At 40.4% G+C, this 20,170-nt stretch overlaps 3 protein-coding genes across 4 annotated transcripts in view; 2 read left to right on the forward strand and 1 right to left on the reverse strand.

Moving 5' to 3' along the window:
• Positions 1-6,740, reverse strand: part of LOC118415392 (ubiquitin-like modifier-activating enzyme ATG7) — a 13,042-nt gene extending 6,302 nt beyond the window's left edge. Inside the window, exons 1-11 of the mRNA XM_035819976.1 lie at positions 6,335-6,740; positions 5,865-5,919; positions 5,478-5,595; positions 4,937-5,014; positions 4,432-4,548; positions 3,650-3,790; positions 2,319-2,407; positions 1,731-1,852; positions 1,516-1,606; positions 933-1,077; positions 250-408 (exon numbers count right to left, since the gene is read on the reverse strand). Of these exons, the coding sequence (XP_035675869.1) occupies positions 250-408; positions 933-1,077; positions 1,516-1,606; positions 1,731-1,852; positions 2,319-2,407; positions 3,650-3,790; positions 4,432-4,548; positions 4,937-5,014; positions 5,478-5,595; positions 5,865-5,919; positions 6,335-6,488 (1,269 nt within the window). The 5' untranslated portion in view covers positions 6,489-6,740. The remainder of the gene's footprint in view (positions 1-249; positions 409-932; positions 1,078-1,515; positions 1,607-1,730; positions 1,853-2,318; positions 2,408-3,649; positions 3,791-4,431; positions 4,549-4,936; positions 5,015-5,477; positions 5,596-5,864; positions 5,920-6,334) is intronic.
• A 271-nt stretch (positions 6,741-7,011) lies between these two features.
• Positions 7,012-15,622, forward strand: LOC118415953. Of its 2 annotated transcripts, none has more exons than XM_035820916.1 (11): positions 7,012-7,566; positions 8,402-8,476; positions 8,874-9,056; positions 9,554-9,781; positions 10,369-10,451; positions 10,770-10,858; positions 11,024-11,098; positions 11,785-11,889; positions 12,519-12,653; positions 13,142-13,257; positions 13,882-15,622. In XM_035820916.1, exons 1-11 carry the CDS (start codon positions 7,150-7,152, stop codon positions 14,098-14,100), a joined length of 1,725 nt encoding a protein of 574 aa, XP_035676809.1. In that variant the 5' UTR covers positions 7,012-7,149; the 3' UTR covers positions 14,101-15,622. The 2 variants fall into 2 exon arrangements, with proteins under 2 accessions (XP_035676809.1, XP_035676810.1); XM_035820917.1 differs by having other exon boundaries at positions 11,024-11,062.
• Positions 15,623-16,507: 885 nt separating this feature from the next.
• LOC118416828 (apolipoprotein D-like) lies at positions 16,508-18,538 on the forward strand. Its single transcript, XM_035822093.1, has 3 exons — positions 16,508-17,012; positions 17,404-17,650; positions 18,047-18,538. Exons 1-3 carry the CDS (start codon positions 16,788-16,790, stop codon positions 18,232-18,234), a joined length of 660 nt encoding a protein of 219 aa, XP_035677986.1. The 5' UTR covers positions 16,508-16,787; the 3' UTR covers positions 18,235-18,538.
• The last annotated feature ends 1,632 nt before the right edge of the window (positions 18,539-20,170 follow it).

Genomic DNA, 20,170 nt, shown 5'->3' on the forward strand with positions numbered 1-20,170 from the left:
TATATAGAGTACTCTATAACGTTTTATGATGTTTTTCACAAACCTCTAAATACATTGCAGCGCCCTAAGGCGCTGAATTGTGTATTTAGGCATTAAAAACATTTACACGCACATTAAAAACTTAACATGGTAGGGCAGTTAGGCTAACATATTAAAGGCTTACAATCATATCACACAAGTTACCATCATTTATAATCATATCACACAAATGTGTCTTGTTTTACTAATTATGAGAACAGATGTCCTCACCACTCCAGGGAATATCCTCTTCAGTTTCTCGGCAGCTGCCTCAGCCTTGGGCTTCCCTCCCTGTACGCAGTCCTCAAACTCGAACAGAGACTGGCGGACTGGGTTGGAGAACGAGACCTTAGAGTTGTCCACCAGGGTGATGGTACGGACTCCCCACCCCTGGAGAGGAAAACCATGGTTTAACATGATTTACACATGAGTGACATTTGCATACAATCCTCATGACTTAGTGACTTTGTTCAACCATTTTTTCCAAGTATTATGTCATGCTCTTGTCATATAATTGCTTACTTAGAATCAACTGCCCTGCATTCTGCGCTTTTATCATACAGCCTAAGGGATGTCCCCTAGCATCTCAATTAGAATTCAATTGCAACTCAAGTCAATGGAATCTCTTGACTTCTCTATCTAAACTGTTGAGAAGCATTCATGCTTCTATCACACAGTCTACAGATGCCCCCTACCTGTTGGGATTTGTACTGCAGCCATGTTGGACTAAAAAGCTTAAAACCCCCGACTTCTCAATCTAAACCCATGAGAAGCATTTGATATTACAATAACTGCTGTCACTGGTTTTTAAGCGTAAGCTTAATTACTCCACCTAGGTGTCACGGATAGGAACCGTTATAGAAAATAGCATGTCAGCCCAACCAAATACCAGACTCATTGCATTATATACATACCAGTAGACACCTAGCAACATTACATCCCAGAGTTCCTGACCCCAGTAACAGACATCGACAGCTGCTGATCTTGTCCAGGTCCAGCGAGGGCAGCAGTCTCCATCGCATCAGCTTCAGGTTCAAGTCTACCGCTGACTCTGCTAGTCTGTGATGTGGAAACATTGAAATACATGTACCTATGACCTGTAGACCTATGTAATTCTATGACACAACAATAAATACATTTTGCAAAATTTTACAGACCAGCAAAAGACACATATTTGTAAAGACTATGCTTGTTGTAATTATAACCAGCTGCGATAATGTTAGATACAGGTGTTCCAGACTGGGTGATATTTTGGGTTATCACACAGGCTTCTACTTGTATCCAATGGGCATAATTTGTCCACTCGCATAAGCAGACTTGGTGCATGTTCCATGGGTTTACAATGATAATGTGTTTGATACCATTGGAAAGGAAATCACACAAGCTTTCTAATGATACATGTATATGATACATTGAATTTGATGCAGAAATAATGGAAATATGATCAACTGAAGTTAATATTCCAAACTTTTTGTGCTGAGTTTATCAACCTCTCACCTTGCAGGGTCCATACTGGCACTCAGGTTAACCATCCTGGGACCGAGCTTGCCTTTTTGGTTCTTCTCCCATCCAACACACTTTGGACACTCTGTAACAGCGATAAAAAATAATCACTTCAACTCAATTGCTAAGAATGTCTGACTTCTCAATCTATACCATGTGAAGCATTCAATGCACAGTCTTTTATCACACAGTCTACAGATGCCCCCTACCTGTTTGGCTCTGCACTGCAGCCATGTTGACCTGCAACAGTAGACTGTGAGATGAGTCTCTCACTCCTTCCCTCACTCGATCTCGGAAACACAGAATCTCTAGTTCATCTATTCTGTCACTCCTATGGGAAAAAGGGTTAACAATGATGAGTAAATTCAGTTTTGAATCATCAATGCTCAGAAAAAGCAGGGCCATGAACAGTTTCTTAACCTGTAACTACTAAACGTAACGTTACTACATTTATTATATGTACAATCGCATCCACTACATAAGTCCATTACAGCACAAATGGTAACTTGCCAAATAATTCTACTTCTGAAATTTTAATTTACTCCAACAAACATGGTGGCACAGATCTAGACAATACACATACTGTAAATGCATTTATGTTCGTGATGATTTGATTTTGCAGAACAGAAGACAGAACACACATTTGGTGAAATCCACGAGCACAAAACCACCTCAAACTTAAATGCCTTCACAGTGTTCAATAAAGCATACATATTGGATCCTTACATATCTTGATCCTTCTTCTGACATTAGTCGAGTTGGACCCATGTCAATGATCTCTGTTGATATAAACTCACCACTTGTAAGCTACCAGTGCCAGTAGGTTCCTGAGAGGCCAGCCAGGATGTTTGTCTAGAGTACAGGGGTCACAAAACCCAACTGTCACCTGGAATGTAAGGTTAGTGAAATGGAGATGTTCATATGTACAGTAGCAATATGCACAATGCGTGCGTAGCATGCAGGGCTCTAGCCAGGTCGAAATTTTTTTCCGTCAGCCAATTCCCATGGTCGCAAAAACACTATTCCAGGAGTTAGAGAGACTGAACTGAGACCTTGAAAAACGGGTTTTAATGAGATTATCGTATGCGAAAGGGCACAGACACACATTGTCAACAATCATAACAAAAGCAAAACAAACAGTGTGTGGCTTTTACGGCCATGGATGGCGTCCCCAAGCAGCCTGTAGCTTCCACCAAGGAGCTTTTATCAGATTTTTGTCCGTCAAAGTTGACGGATTGGTTTTTAAATTTTTCTGTCACACGAAGCAAATTTCCGTCAATTGACAGAAAAACGGACGCTGGCTAGAGCCCTGGGGTTAGTGGCCCTAGGCTGGGTACCATCCTCCGTAGTGACCACTGGCCCAATACTTTTGCTTGCTTACTATGGTGGGATGGAGCCAGCAGTCACTAGAGGATGGTACTCAGGCTAGAGTTACCCTGCCTCTAGGCCAAGAGGTTGGGAGTTTGAATAGACTGTAGTCGCTCACCTGACATGCATGCTACAGAAAGGGGTTGCAGTTCTTAGGACGGGACGTTAAGCCATGGTCCATTGTTCATTGTACATGTCAAATAGAGCTAAGGTACAATGAGCCTTTAAATACTGTACATTAAGTGTAAGATGGTATCAAAGCTGGCTAAAGCCCCCTTTACAAATCAAGAATTTAGCTCGGCCGAGTTGTCAGCGAGCTCTAAATTACGAGGAGGCATGAGTCTGATGCCTACAAACAAATGGTAGAGTTTCTTCGTCGGCTTCAGGGTCATACTTCCTCGTAATTTAGAGATCGCTGACAACTTGGCCTAAATTCTTGATTTGTAAAGGGGGCTTAAGGAGTATAGCAGGCCAAAGGGAGTCATAAGTCACTGGGAGCCAAACACACACCTAGGCTGGCTTCACTCCTCTTTGGAGACTATCTTAGCTTTTGATACAATGTACTATCTTATGCTGCTGTAGGATCTGCTTGGAGATTAAGTGTCTGTCACAAACAGTGGAAGAGCAGCTCTTCAGTGAGCTAAACTGGTTTGAGGTTTTCTCTGCTACTTTCACTTAACAAAACATTTTGTCACTTCACATAGTTATTTTTTTGTATTCTTATTTCAAACAACACAAAAACAAATGCAAAGAAACAGACCTTTCTTTGGCTGCCAAAGAAAGTGTCCCAGTCCCTGAGGTTTCCGACTGTGACCTCGTCACCCTCTCTCTTCACTAGGAAGAATCCGACCTGCTGACCTCCCTCACACAGGGTGTCATAGGACTGCTGCAGGCTGGAGATCTGGGGTAAAAAAAGAAACAAACTAATTGTAAAACAATTCGCAGCTACTCATTGACAAGTAACAGTTGCTTGAGTGCTTTTGGCCAACGTCACAGAATATAAACATTCATAACAGCTCTTTCTACCATTCAAAGTTAAAAGAATTTCCCATACCAATGAATGCATGAGGCAGTGTGCATAATTTCTGTAGTCCTGGGCTACACAGCTTTATGCAATAACAACAGCAGGGGCTAGTCTACAACTTATATACTCTTTCCCAAATGCGGAGTGCTAAGCAGAGAAACCAGTATGTGCAATTTTTAAAAAGTCTTTGATATGACTCAGCCGGGGATCAAACTCGAGACCTGCAATGGCAAACACTCCTAACTGGCCTTTGCACCATACTATGCACCTAATGATGTGGCAAATTATACATGTATCGCTTGTCTTAAAAGAATCCATATGTAATCTAGAAATCTTTCATTCTGCATGGCACACACTTCATATTCAATATTCTTTCTCAGCAATAGACAAAGATATACAAGTTACTATCTTATCTTATATACAAGTTACTATCTTATCATCAACATGATACAACTTGTTGTAGAATAAATATTTTCAAGGCCTAAAGTACCAAATCCAAATGTTTTCACATTTCTCACCTGTTTTTCTGTGAATGCTGTCTTGATTGTGACAGGTTCTGTTGCCAAGGTGATGTTGTCATGGTAACACAGAGCAGGAAAGGCAAACCAGTAGTAATAATAGTACTTCTTCAGATCCTGCAGTATCAAAGATGTCAACATGTTAGATACATGACAAGCCCTGTAGTCTTGCCTTTTTTTATTATATGGGAATTTTACCCATTGAAAAACAAAATTCAACAATACTATAAATTGTACAAAGCAGCAGCAAAATGAGCAAATATATGCTGTAAATTAAAAAAAAAAGAGTATACCATACTGTGTGTTCAGACATTTATTCAACCTTCCTAAACTCTTAGATTCCATAACAAAGGCTTAATTTTTTTGCCAAGCTTTTGTTTTATGTGCACGCTCGCATTAGTTTTGGAGTTCCCAGAGGATGACATATAACCATTAATCAAACTGGCCTTAGGTGTGAAAACCAACATCTAATACTTGACATGAAAAGTAATGATTGAATACTCACTGCAAAAGTAAGCAGAAGAAACCTAGTCAGTAGGGAAGGGTTCTGTACAGCTGCTCCACTGGTGATGTCTTCCCAGATCTGAAACATCAGGGGATATGTGAATTAATGTAAAACTCACAGTCATACAAAACACAATACAATACAACAGTACAACACAGCAGAATTTAATGCAGAGGAGGACTCACACTGCCATAGAACACATAGAGAATACAAGACCATGTATTCTGTACCCACCCAAGAAGACACACATTTCAAGGCAAAATGTGCCCAAAGCTAACACTTTGTGGGAACATACACTGTGGGGGTACAGATGCTACAGGGGGTATGGATGCTACAGGGGGTACAGACACCACAGGGGGTACGGACACCACAGGGGTAAGAACACTACAGGGGGTAAGAACACTACAGGGGTGATACTGTAAAGCATTGACCAGTCTGGAACTCCAGTATCAAAGATTTTATGGCCTAGGTATGACATTAACTATTGCACAGAATTGCCCAAATGACAAAGTATGGCATATCATGATATTGATTGATATACCTTCTGTGCGGCACTGTCTATTAGAGCTTTCTTGTCCGATTCCTTGAAGGCTTCCATGGTGTTCATGTTATGCAGGGTCCCGTACGACAAGCAACATCTCGGAGGTGACTTGTAGTTCCTAGGAACAGAACAGAACAGAGCAGAATAAAATAGAACAAGTGGGATGTTAAATGTTAGCTCTTAAAAGCAAGAGTCAGAAGGACACAATCCTCCATGAAGTATTTGGGGGCTTAAGTTTTGACACCCTATTTGAATACCAAGGCAACATACCAAATGTCAGACTAATCCAATAAAAGGATCTCTTGACTTGTGGGTGCAAAGACACAGATCCAGATATCATATAGATGCAAAAGTGATACATACATACTGAGAATGATAAAAACTCACTCATCAAAAGCATTAAACTCCAGACTCATCCTGCAGGGCAGACCTGGGGCATCACCTGTCAAAGGGAGAAAAATACAAACGCATTTTGCTTAACGCTTGTAAGGACACATTCTGATGATCATGTCAATTTGATCATATGGATGTCATCCAAGCACACATCAAGTTTCGTCCATGCATTTCTCCCAAAAAAGTTTTCTACTATAAGTATTGTAAATGATACAAATTAGCAAAGGCAGCAATGATATCATCCGTATAATCGAATCAACATTATCTGATACATGGTGACAGGTCTTATTAATCGAAATGAAAAATAAAGAATCAAATCATCTGCTTTGAAATATCTTCTCATTTCACGACTCTACTGGTATGTACTGCACCCACAAACTAAAGGTTATCTTTACCAAGGAGGTATGACAAACCTCCTAGTATACGTATTGGACCCTGAACCTTTAACCAGTAAAATTCCTTACCGTTATAGTAGAAGCCATGGATGGGCCTGGGCTGATCGTCTAGTTTGTAGACTTCCAGCTTGTTCTGGGTAAGTTTGTGCCAGAACCCGGCGTCCAATGCGCTGCCGAAGGGGGCGAACTGGAGCGGGATGGCAGAGGCGTTACCTTCGGACATTCTGTCACTTGGGGAGGGGGGCGGGTCCGACTAGGTGGCGGTCAATAAAATGTGGAATTACACCCGCTGTTGTCGTTTCACAACTCGGCTTCTAGTCCCAAACGCTTGAATGAGTCGTCTAATCTCTAGATGGACCAGGAAACCAATCAGAACGTAATACAACGATATAAAACGGCCTTTTTTTTCTCGTAGACGCGGAAGTTGTTGTCGTCTTGTGATTACAGGTGAAGGTGCAAAGGTCAAGATTTTAGGGACAGCCCATTATCTGTTGCAAAGGGTGTGATTGTACACCGTCTAAAAACAATGTCTAGATATCAACAAGGCTTTACAAGTCTACAAAACAAAATAATATATTCGTTTACTAATACAAATATTCAAGTTTAGCCTTATATGTCGAGAAAAGCACAACTATTTGATTCCAGGCTCTTACATGAATGATTATTGATTTGTCCCTAGTTAGTGATTGGTTACCCTGATGACCCCAGGCGACACCGCCAACATGGCTGCACGATTTCTCATTTGAAACGCTCTTTGTTTTAGAGCAAGTTTTGAACACGTTCCGCCACCTGACGCTCAAGAAATACCTACAGAAGGCGTCACACCAGAACCCTGCATCCTTCCTTCCAATGCAGTGACTCATCTTTCATAAATAGTAGCGAAAATGCGGAGATTTTCGACCCAGGGACTGATATTTTTCTGTGAACTCGTTTTAGTCTTGCAACTGCAAGCTTTTGCAACGACGCTAAACTTTGAGGTGAATTCTGGAGATGCAGAAAAGGGCAGAACTCAGCTTGCGGAAATCAGAAAGAGGAGCGAGGACCCAAGATACGGGAGATGTTGGACCACGGCACTTGCAAGAGTCGAAAGCGGCTGCAAAAGTCTCACAGATGACCAACAGAGCAGGATGGCCATAGCCTTTGCGAACTGCCATCTTGCGAAGTCGGGAAAGAGAGATTACGAATGTAAACCTGGGCAAACCATACAAGAATGTACCCAAGATATGGACGACTTGGCTTTCTCGACTTACACGGAATTTTTCACGCATACGCAAAATATCTGCTTCTTTTTGCAAAACCAGGTAAGAAGATTATGTAGATGGCGTTCTTTTTTGTGTAATTAGGATAAAGGCGAAAGCTGATTGGTTGTTGGAGATAATTGGTTTTGTGTCTTTTGTTTGGTGAAATGTTGACTAAGTATCTGACATAGAAGTGTGAAAAAGAACTGTTTGTTTGAAAATGTCCACAGAGGCTTTGTGTTTAAAACTTGGGATTTGCACATGAGTTGCAATATTGAAATAGACTAATTGCTACATGATAATAGACAGTATTCTTCTTTCTTGAGATGATAGTTTCTTGTTTTGATATCAATTACCAAGTACAGGCTTTAGAATTCTGTATTATGTACTTTTGCATTCAAAACATTGAACAGTTTGATAAAACAATCTAATGCATTGCAGATGAAAGTTCAATAATCCAATACACACAAATGAAAACAAATATTTTAACAAATGAAAACAAATATTTTAACTTGAGATCATAGTTACACTTAGATCTACAACCTAGTACATAAAAAAGAACAGTGTACATGTGAAGACAGAATTTTAAAAAAGATAGTTTAGATAGTTTAACATTCAGATTATATGTAGAAAAATACATTTGATGGAAAATTTTGAAAAGTTCAATTTGTTTACGTAATTTGCATGCTGTTCACCAAATATACAAGGCTGCAAATTTAAGATATTATGAGATATGAAATATTATACAATTTGTGATGATTCTGGCTGCTCGGCTGAAGAACTGCCCAAGGCTATGGACGATAGGGAAGGATGGAGGAAGAGAGTCATGTCCATCCACGCAACCAGCACGCCCGGATGATGATGATACAATTTTGTGATTTGTCTTTTTCTATTCCAGGTGTGGCAGGAGAACACAGAGAGAACCGTCTCAATGTTAGCTGACAATTCAGACAAAGTGGCTCACAAACTGGAGGTATGGAAAAAAGTCAAAATGCTTTGAACATGTTGTGATGATGTGATATGTTATAATACTTATATGTAGTAAGATTTGCACTCTGACTTTCAAGTAGATTGAGGTGTTGAGAGATTTCAGATGCAGATTTATGAAGATATAGGAGGTATCTCCCTACATGGCACAACTGGTAGCGACTGTTACAGTTAGATGGTAACTGGGAAACCTCAGGACATCTCAGTTGGGGCTGCACCATCTTTCAAAAGGGGTGTAAAATTGGTGTCCTTTTTTTGAGGAGGTGCCTCGAGCACATTACAAGGGTAAGAGCTAGCAACCCCTGCCTGTCAAGATATATTAGAACAGAAAGGAAACTTAGTGCCCTATAAGATACGAGCATACATTTACTTCCTTCCTTCAGGTGACAGCAGAGATGCAGGAGATGGTCATTGCTCGACAGAACGCCTCCCTTAAGAAGCAAGAAGACATCTTGAGACACGAGGAAGCCTTGAGGAAGACCCTGAAGAGTTCCACGGAGAACGTCCAAGCTGCCTTCGATCAGATGAAGCAGTCAGCTAGGGAGCAAAGGGCTCTGTTTGGGGAGGTAAAAATTTTTTATCTCCAAGCAGGTCCCAGGTAGCATAAGATAGTAACAAATTCAAAAGCTGCCAGAGGAGTGAAGCTGGCATAGGAGTGTGTTTGGCCCAGTGGTTGTTAACTCCCTTTGGCCAGCTGTACTTAGCCAGCTTTGATACTATCTTATGCCACTGGTAAATCTGCCTGGAGAATTGGACCAGTTTTTGAAAAATACATAAGCTTGTCCGATCAGCACTTTTAGTTGTACTGAGCCTTATTCTTCATAATATAGGATATTCTGCAGTAAAAAGTAAATGTACAATCCAAAATAGAATTCTTCAAAACACTGTTCAAGTGTCTCCTCTCTCCTACCTAGGCATTTTACAGGATTGAAGATTTGTATGCCATCGTGCTGGGAGTGTGTACTGGGTTCTACACCTTATTCCTCATAACGTAGGCTATTCTGTAGAAGTAGATGTACAATCCAGAATACACCATTCATGTGTCTTCTCTTTTTATTCCCAGGTATTTGGTAGGATTGAAGACCTCCAGGCCATGGTTCTAGGAGAGTTTACAGGGTTCTACACTCTAGTCTTCATCACCCTGTCTGCCATCATCATCTACATGCTCACCTCCACACCGCGGACCAGCAGTGCTCGCTTCTGGATGTTCCTCGTTTTACTACTGAACGCTGGGATGGAGAGACTCATCGCTAACCGAACAGTACTGGACAGCGAGGGGCAGAATGCTACTGTAGGTTGCAGTTCCTTTTGTAGATAACAATAGGCATAGCTTTCAATATACATCTGGGTTTGAAATACAGGGTGCATGTACACTTTTGTGCGTCCAAATTTGGAGCTGTTAACCTAATTTTTGACTGTGGGAGCACCAAGATATTTTAGTAGGCTATAGGGTCAAGGTACTACCAGTACTGTACACCAGTATATAGATTATTCTTGAAACGGAAGTATCCAAAAAGGCAAGAAAGCCTTTATTACTTTGTTGTATTGATAGTTTAGAATTTCCTATAGAGTAACAGGTTCAAAGCGATACTAGGCTTTGTATTTATGTTTTACTGAAATTATACTTTATCATATGTTGTGCACCCAATTTTTTTTCTATACACCTTAAAGTATTGATTGGAGTGAGAAAGGTTAAGTACATGTATTGTACATATGCAAAGCTTCTTTTCAGACATTCTTTATATCGAAAATACTTTATTTCTTCTTGACCATCGCTCATACTGTACAATACTTTGAACAGAAATGGTAGCTACTGAGTCATAGCCTTTCTGCAATTGATATCAATAATAGTATTCCTTTGTTTCTTTTGCCTCCTAGGAGCTTGTGTACGAGCGTCTCTGGTTCTGCCGGAAGTTTTTCTGCATGGTTGCCATGACTGTACTGGCTGTGTGTAGTTATAGGTACAATCTTTTTCTACTACAAATCAATAATACAAATCAATGTCTTCATGTGGGGTAATTGCTGTCATATATTGAGGTCAGCTGAGTTAGCACCAAATTGCAGCCGCTCTGGACCCTTTGCCTTCTGGCAATTCAGCTCCTGGCTGCAAAGAGAGAGTAGTCAGCGCACCACTAACAAATATACTTTAACTGATCCTTAACGCTGCAAGTGGGTTAAATTTAGGTCCAGGTATGACATAATGTACAACAGTATCTTCACTATCATCACCTTCTTGTAAACAATGGACCTAGATGTATAATATGACTTGTTTGTTTCAGGTACAAAGACTACAACAAGATCAACAATGACCTTCTCCTGAAGATAGAACAGCAGAACCAACAGCTCCAAAACGCCCTGTGCAAAATACGTGGGTTTATTTGCTACTCCTTTCCTTCTAGTTTCTAACTCATAAGAAAGTCTTAACAGTTCCAAAATCACTTTAAGGTCAATCATGAACTTGTATTTTGCTTTGTAAGTTTGTTTTTGATGACTCACATGTTTTTGTTCTTGCGCTTGACCCTGACCCCCACAGAGAAGAGTCCCCTGGGTATGTTTGCGGGAGGTGGAGATGGTAAGGATACAGTGGATGCAGGGGCGATAGACTTTGGTGAGGGGTGCTTTCCTTCCTTCCTTCTGACTGCAGTGTGTCTTTACCTTCAACATAGCTCCTTTGTTCTTACACTTGTAAACAATCAAAGTGCACTTTTTGTGTGTTGTGTGTTTACTTTCAGCACTGTTACACAGCTTCATATGTTTTCACAAACAAATGGCACTGCAAGCCTGTAGCCTTGGGACATTTAGAAAAATCTCCCCACACACTGAATGGTACCCAAGAAGAATGATAAATGAAATCTCTCTTGACAGCACTGTTATCAACAGTCTCTGTTTTCTACTTCTCTCAAAAACACAAGAAATGCCATCATGAATTTTCTCAAGTTTCCAAAGATGCATAACCCCCTAGAGAGCATTTGGTACTTTCTGGTAAAAAAAAAATCTACAGAAGAACCCCCCTCCCCCAAACAAAATCTTGGCTACAGGCATGCACTAGTTGCATGTTTGAGGTGGTACTTCAGCTTCTGCAAGTCTGCTTCTTTTCTTTTTTTTCTACAGAGGGGTTTGATAATTGTACACTGCATTTACTAGGAATTTGTGTTACCATGTCATTACAAGTAGGAGTTAGAGTTCATTTCTTGTGTGTTTGTGTCAGTGTGATGTTGTTGTGACATCCACGTACATACATGCCTTTGGCACGCAATGATACATACATTGAGGGTTATTCTCTGATCTCCACAGATATATCAGATGCAGATGATGACACCTTCCATGGATCTGATGACAGTGACTCTGATGATGGTGAGTCCAGGGCTACGAGCAACAGTCGTAGGACAAGTAGAGCAGGTAAGAATGTTTCTAGTTCAGTTCTATTTGCCAGGTTTTCTGGTGACACAACAATCCAAAGCCTACTTAGGTATTTAATGGGTATTAAAAGGCTTTATAGTTTGTTAGCTTGCTTGCTCTCTGTCTCTCTCTCTCTCATTCACTCACTCACTCAATTGCTTGCTCACTTGCTTTCTCACTCTCACACACTCAGTCACTCACTCATACACTCATGTCTATACCCTCATCTTCTCTCTCACTCACTTACACAGTCTCACATACTCTCCAACACCCTCACATTCTCTCTCAAACATTCTCAGTCACTCACTCACTAATGGAGTCATACCCTTGCTCACTCTCACATCCTTACATTCTCTCACTCACAGGTTTATAATCTGTTGCTCCCATCTTGGCAGAGTTAGATGTGCAACTATTGATAGATATTTCTTATAGATACATTTTGTATATGTATTATGCTGCCATAATTTCTATGTACACACATTTATTTTATATTTGGTGACGCTTTGATTTCCATAAAAATGCCATGAAGCAAAATGTGAGGTTTTCTAGGACAAATGAAGTTACAGACAAAACATGTTTCAATGGTGTATCATTTCATTGATCTATAAGTTGTTATTTTTTTCTCGTAGGCACTCCAGTTGTGAACATTGCCACAGGGCTGTTTACACCCATCCACGCTGACGAAGCTGATGTGGCCACAGTGAAGGCAGAGGACTTCCAAACCCCCGACAGACCCCCAAGCAGAAACAGTGAAGACAGTGCAAGTAGGTTAAAATCAATAATACAAATCTTTCTGTAGATAAAGATTTTTATTTGTAAAACGCCACAGTCAGTTTGGAACCTAGCACTGTTTTCTTTCTGCTTGTCAGAAGAATATTTTACCAGTCGAGATGCTAGGTTCCAAACCAGCTGCTGTGTAATATGTAATATGATGCCAAAGGCAAAAATTAATTTGATCAGCATTTAAGTTCGCGGGGATTGAATTTTGCTGTAGAGGGAAAATGGTTGCACCATGCACGGTAGTCTCTAAATTAAACATCACCACAAAAGTTTCTGCATTTACAGTACCTGGCATCAGGAATCAAAACTGGAGGTATGATTTGTAAGATGCGATATTCCATAGCATCAAAAGGGTATGTTTTGTTCAATTGCCTTTGTTCATCGGATAGTACTTATGATGGTGATTAGTAATTGATTTGATGTCATTGATAACAATACCAATTTAACAAGTGAATGTTTCGAAATGTTCCAGTTGGGTCCGGTCCGGAGCCTGAGCCCGGTCCCTCCTCCCCCAGTGTCAGGCGCAGGATAGGCCGACCCAAGGGCAGCAGGAACTACAGGGAGAGTACACCCAGCATTGATGACAGGGTGGGTGGAACAAGGCATCTTTTTATCATATTGTGCCTTTGTTATGTCCATTCAAGTGTGAAAACACATGGACTCGTAACTTGTTCTTGGAATCGCCGCACCTATTTTTCTGAAAATGGAAAAAAATTGACACACCTTCAACTTAACAAATTTTCATTCAAATTTATTCTTATTAAATCACTACCTTGTTGTGATGTGAAAAGTTTTTAAAAAAGTGTGTAACAGCGTATGCAATTGGAGACAAAACTAAAAACAATTCAACAACTTTCCAGTATACTATATTGGCCTGAGTGCCTTACGAGGTTCTTACAATGTGAGTACGTTTATCATTGCAGTAAAACTTTTCATTAATGAAAGACATATTAAGTACCAACATAAAAATTGTACTTTTCAATAAGCAGGTGCAACTGCTGTACAATGGTAAAATTTGCTTTCTTTCTTCTCAAGCTGAAACTTATTCTTTTTTTTTGTATTAGCCCTTACCCAGGATATTCGGAATTATTTTTGAAAATTTATTGATCCCCATTACTTCCCGTTTCCCCGTTACTTTTTCTGAAAAATTTGAGAAACGACAAATTGAATTGATATTGCCTAAGTTACAAACAGAATGTGTCATTTCTCCAGGTGGTCAGCCCAGGCGGTCGGTACAACCTTCGCACCAGGAGGACCCCCCAGCCCAACCCCCTAACCACTGAGGAGTCCCCCCGCAGCTTTGCGCGGAAGGTGCACACGCTCGCCCGCATCGCCAGACACAACAGCCACGTGCTGCGGATGACTCGCGACGACGGCGACGAACCTGCGGGCGTGGCGCCAAAATTCTTCTCATCAGATGAGGACGACTGAAGTGCAGCTATCAGTATCAACCGCATGTTGTGTTGGAAGGGATTTGTATCATAAGTTTTGGTGCGTTTTGGTGCAATTTGAAATTTTTGCCATTTTTTTGCACAAGGTTGTGTTGCATGGGAGATTGAATGTCTCTACTCTTTCTTGTCCTTCTGCATTGAATTGACATCCCTAGTTTCATGTTGTACCTAGTACGTTGGCAGTAGTGTTAACAACTTCAAGAATTCCGTTATGAAACTTCAAATGTCCAATCATAAGGTGCCGTAATAGTTGACTCGTACTTTTATAGATTTCATATTTCAAAATATATAAGAAGTAATACAAACAGATGTGGGCCTCTGCTATGATATTGTGCTGGTACATTGCATTATTTATTGTTTCCTTGCTTTTTAAAGAATCTGGAGTTGAAGTTTGCATCACTCCTGCCCAGTGCCTTGTACATATTAACTAAAAACAAACACATTCTGTTTACCATAATTCCCAGTAGTGCCTGTGCATGCTATGTAGTCAGTTCACATTGCTGTATTTTGTGAGTCCTCTTATTGGTCTTTCCAGATATGTTACTTTCATCCTTCATTCCTTACAAATGTGCAATCTAGATTTAGCCTTCAAGTACTTAAATGGGTCCAATATTGGTTTAAAAGAACCGTTACATAGCTAAAATTCAAGTACAATGTATATGGGATCAACAAACAACATTTATAAGAAGGAAATGGACTTTTTTGAAATAGAAATTTCAGCTGTGTAAGTTTTGTACTGTAAGTGCTTTGAAGTAAATGACCCTCTCCCACATTACCAAATTATGAGTTATACTTGATACTAGTTATGGCCTCCTATGTAAAACTTCTCTTTAATGTAAGTTTGGTGACTAATTTTGAACATGTTTCATTTTTAAGAAGTGGGTTTTGAAACCCATAACTTTATCATGATTTAAGGTCACTGTGATGAAATATTATGTCTTTATATAGTCAAGATCACTGCCAAGTAGATTTGTACTATGTGTTTTTATAGTAGTTTGATATGTTTGTTGAAAGGGTGGAATTTGTAATTTAGTTTGTATTTACGTTTTGTTTTGTAGTTGAGAACTGTACTTCTGACATTGAGGTCATGTTTCTTTTAGATGTGGACATTTTGTTTTCATATCTTTGGAGCATTTTTATACATTGAGGTATGCACTATGATTCTATGTATGAAATAAATTTTTCACAATTTTACCAAACGTGCCTTAATTAGATCAGCTATACTTTATCAACCTTTTGTAGCTGTCTTTTTAATGTTCAATTTATGGCAATAATTATTTTTTTTCACATTTTATCTGACTCTATATTCATTGTTGAGTAGGCAAATTAGAAAAAAATGCATTTTAAGATACTTATGCATCTGCTGCTATAACATACTGCAGTATTCTTTATACTTTGTGGTCATGACAAACATTAACTGGGTATTGACTCTTGTATTAATATAACATTAATGCTTGTTTTATTATTGTGATGGTGGAAATAAAATAACATTTTCCATTTTGTTTTTGTGTCATTGTAGTTACTGTATACAATAGTCTTGTACAAAAAAGTAAATGCTTCAGCTTCTAATAACATTTGGTTGTATTTCAAGCCACTTTCCAGGCATCGACTATAGATTACTTAATGCACAAGTCAAAATAATTATAACATGGGTCCATACAAGGATTCTTACCATGGAGAAAATGCAACCAAAAAAAAACACTTCTTGGACTTCTTTTATTGCATTTCAACTTAAATGTCTTCAAATCCCTTTCCAGGCCTCAATTTTGCATCACGAAATGTACAAGGCAATATAATTCTAAAACGGGTCTGCAAGTTCTTACAGTGGGGTCTTATCATGGACAATATGCTAAAGACATTTCTCGGCTAACTAGAACTACCTTTATATTGTATTTCAACCTACTCGTAGTCAAAACCCCCTTTCCATGCCCTCCATTGTGTAACATCAATGCACAAGTCAATATAATCCAAGTTCCAGACGTGCCTGTACAAGGTCATATAGTGGATTCTTATCACGGAGAAAATGGCAAACAAAAACTTTTGGACGACTCTAACTACTGGATGCAGCAAAACGTAAAGGCCCTCTGTGTACCCCTGAAGCCTAAGGATTTATATTTCAGTACGTAGGAACTCAAAGCTCTGTTTTACTTCGTGGACCTGTCAGCAGTCCTCGTGACCTTTCCCTGATGTCATCATGCTCACATGTTTGTCTGGCACGACTCCAGAACACAATTCCTTTTGCATGAGCTAACTTTCGCAAGGCTCCGAAAGAGTTTTCCTCACCACCAACCACTCTGATGGACAACCACTCAGTGTTGGTGTGTATCTCCCCTTGTGTAGCCTCATACATTATACAGCAGATTCGTTTTGCAGCATAGTCAAAACTTTTGTAAAGCTCCGAAAGAGTTCATTGCTACCAACAAGGACATTATATATCACGTCCTTGCTACCAACAACGCGTACCACTCTACCCCCGAAGATAGCAAGTGTTGGTCTTGATATCCCCCCTTGTGTAGCCTACATTAGTCAGCAGATTCGTTTCGCAGCGTAGGCATAAGTTTATTTCTTTAACCGGGAGTGACACGGCAAAACAACACTCTTTGTTAGTATCAGTTGCTTTAACGTTAACGTTACAGACAAGAGGTCGGAGCTCCAGTGCCATACAAAATGGAAAAGCTCGTGGCGTTCGTCATTTTCTCCTGTGCCGTCTCGGTGGTTCAAGGTCAAGTTTTCAACTGGGGCAAATGCCCAGACGTACCGGTCAAGTTCAACTTCTCCGTGGAAGCGTACCTGGGCCGCTGGTTCGAGATCGCCCGCTTTCCGACCATCTTCGAGAAGGGCCTGAAGTGCGTTCAAGCCAACTACACACTTCTTGAAGACAGCACTATACAGGTACAAGGTCTAATTTTAGTGGGCACTTTTTGGGGGCCGGGGGTGGGGGTGGATGGAGAATTTTTTTGGCAAACTAAAATAAACATATCTTTACAAGAAAGTCAGTCACAAGTAGTGCGGTGTGAACTGTTCAACACTTCTTTCTGTGGTTGTATCTTAGGCTGTCACTTGCGCATTTGTTCAAAGAGAATGTAGTTGAATTTATCAATCGAACCGGAAAGTATCAAATTATTTAGAGCAAGCGGAAAGAAATGTGAACAGCTTTGTGCATTTATTATGATATTGTGAACAATCCATAATAAATTGAAGTTCATCTTCGATCTCATTTGGCCAGAATATATTCCGGTGTCCACAGTCTGTAACTATAGATTCTTATCTTTGTGATTGCTAGGTCGTGAACCAAGGCCGGAAGAAGTGTTGCGGAGACGAGACGAAGGCAGTCGGGGTAGCCTGGGCCCCGGACCCTGCGGAACCGGCCAAGCTTGCAGTCCGGTTCAGCCGGTTCATGCCTGCCGGCCCGTATTGGGTGCTGGACACAGACTATGATCGGTACTCCGTGGTGTGGTCCTGTGTGAACCTATTCTGGGGAGTGGCTAGGTTGGAACTGACCTGGATTCTGGGAAGGGAACGCCAGCTGGGTGAGTAGCACTGCCTACAGGCAGACGTTAAGTTTGGGCTTGTTTTGAACGTATTTTAGGCGTTTTTATCAGGCTTTCTATTTTGGCAGCCAAATGGACAATTAGAAAACCTGAAAAAAATGAAAAGGCCGATAAAATGCCTAAAATGCGTCTAGAACAAACCGGGGCCTAACCTATGGTATTCAACGACACTCAGTCTATTTCCAAGTTCTTAAACGTTTTACTATACTTTCTGTGGGATCTTTTTCTTGTTTTGGATCCAGAATTTTGATCTGCAACCTGTTTTATATACTTCCTCATTTTTTTTCGCCGAAAGTTTATTGTTGACTTAGACGGTTCTGTTACATTTGGAATGTTGTGATTTTCTGACGGTTTATTCCGATCTCCTCACAACAGACGAATACAAGCTGAGGGACATCGTGTACGAGCTGACCAAGTACAAGATCGATGCGGCCAAGTTCAAGTGGACGGATCAGGACAACTGTAACGGGACCGTCCCAACTGCACCCGTCCCGTTAGATAACGATCCTTCCAGCAACGTAGTGTACGAGGAGGGCTACTGGATCCATCCCAAAATCTTTTAGTTTAATGTTTACAATCGTGTATGCTTTATTAACTACATATTACTTCGAGAAGTTTTCATTATCATGGAACGGATATGTGACGTCAGTAATTGGTCAAATGTGCCAGGAAGTTTATAACGTCACGTATCCGCAAGATCACGTGTCTCTAACTCTCGCGAGTTTACGTTCTGAAGTGATTGGTCATCAGTATTGATCCTGTAGAAGGCGACAGTAGTCGTTGAAATGTTTGATCAGTGTTTACCTTTGTGCTGGAAGAAAGTATAGCTTTGTACTCATGTTTTCATATTAAACGTTTCGAAAGATGTCCATCGTCCTTGTAATGTGAAGGGATTCTAGTTCTACATGTACTCTTAAAGCAGAAGTTCTATTCCGGTTGTTTTTGACATATTTTATGCGTTTTTGTTGGGTTTTCTTAATTTTCGCCCGACAAAAACAACTAAAAACGCATTAAAAAACAGCTAACTCCGAACCCCAATTCCAATGACATGCATATGTCAGCAATTTCTGGTCAATGATAACGTCCAAAATGCCTTAGTTTCTATCCAGTCGTAGCTACTTCATCTATTAGTTAACAATCATGGTTTAGGGTCCGCTCACATATATGAGTCGTACGAACGTCGTACGATCGCAAACCGGAGGACATTCTGAAATGCATGTTCCCTGCAAAATATCAGATCCTCGTCGTTGTTTGGTTCTGTCACAGTCTGCTTGAAAACCCGACAACATTTAAATCGTACGACGATTTGTGACCGCGCCGCTGTAACAGTTATATACTAACCTGAATGCCTTTATTTGCTCTGGGGTTTAAAACTTCACGTCCAAGTGCACTTCAGCTTTGTTCCACTGGAAGGCGCGAATACATGTTGAAAACAGTCTTCAATGTATAGCGCCAACATGTAGGACGTTCATACAAAAATGTATAACTATAATGGTCCAATACGAGTTGCTTCATCAATAAAGCTGAATACAAAATCATCCAATTTCCGCATACTAGCTTGTTTCTGCTGTTATTGTATTTTGTCTGTTATATGAAGACTAGTAAGCCCGAATGGTCGTTAGTTCATTTTTAACCGCGGGGTAACCTATGTACGTTGTAACAGGGTCAAGGTATTCGGGAATGTCAAGTCGACAGACTGTGGTTTCAAAAAAACCTACAATACCTTGAAAATATTGCAGTTTGAAACCACCGTCCTTTGACTTGATATCCCTGAATACCCTGTTTTTAAATACCACGGATATAGGTTACCCGGCGGATAAAGGTGAACTATCATCATATCCTACCAGACCGCTGGTGCGTGCATAAAATTCCACTCTTCGGTCAGGAAGGTTACTCTCTAAGCAGAGGTTAAGCCCGACTCTTTGTTGACATCTTTTTTGTTACTTGTGCTGTTTTTGGCTGGTGGACAAAAATAAGATAAAATACCCGATAAAAGCATATAAAAAGACGCCAGAACGTAACCTTTGCTTGGAGAGCAGGCTGAGTAGCGAAAAATAATGAAAACGGACTTAAGCTATGGTAGCTGGCATCAAGACTTAAACTAGTACATATAACGTTAGATATACAAACTAAGAATTGTATGAACCCCAAATGGTTTGGCGACGGCTTTGGTCCTAGCTGTCAGGTATATCATAGGGATTCGTACGACATTCGTGGAGAAATGTTGTTCGTGCGACGGTTTTCAGTATCGCACGATCCCTTGGTCCTTGAAAACACCCGTCCTACGATCGTCCATGGCGTTGAAGTTCTGTCTGAATATGACACCGGATATAAATGACACAATGACGACACATCGCGCGGTCATTGACCTCTGATGAATGGCAAGCGGCCAGCTGACTTGAGGCACTACTCTCCAAGCAGAGGTTAGGATGTGTGGTTGGCGGACATCAAGAAACAGTACAAAATAGAAGAAAGTCCAATAAAAACGACAACAACAAA

This window comes from Branchiostoma floridae, chromosome 5, assembly GCF_000003815.2.
Source record: "Branchiostoma floridae strain S238N-H82 chromosome 5, Bfl_VNyyK, whole genome shotgun sequence".
In the NCBI taxonomy this organism is placed as follows: domain Eukaryota; kingdom Metazoa; phylum Chordata; class Leptocardii; order Amphioxiformes; family Branchiostomatidae; genus Branchiostoma; species Branchiostoma floridae.

Coding starts and splice junctions, on each gene's coding strand:
- LOC118415953 (XM_035820916.1), top strand. CDS start 7,150: ATGCGGAGATTTTCGACCCAGGGACTGATATTTTTCTGTGAACTCGTT. Junction 7,567..8,401: donor GCTTCTTTTTGCAAAACCAG/GTAAGAAGATTA, acceptor TTTCTATTCCAG/GTGTGGCAGGAGAACACAGA. Junction 12,654..13,141: donor AAACAGTGAAGACAGTGCAA/GTAGGTTAAAAT, acceptor GAAATGTTCCAG/TTGGGTCCGGTCCGGAGCCT.
- LOC118416828 (XM_035822093.1), top strand. CDS start 16,788: ATGGAAAAGCTCGTGGCGTTCGTCATTTTCTCCTGTGCCGTCTCGGTG. Junction 17,013..17,403: donor TTGAAGACAGCACTATACAG/GTACAAGGTCTA, acceptor TGTGATTGCTAG/GTCGTGAACCAAGGCCGGAA. Junction 17,651..18,046: donor GGGAAGGGAACGCCAGCTGG/GTGAGTAGCACT, acceptor TCCTCACAACAG/ACGAATACAAGCTGAGGGAC.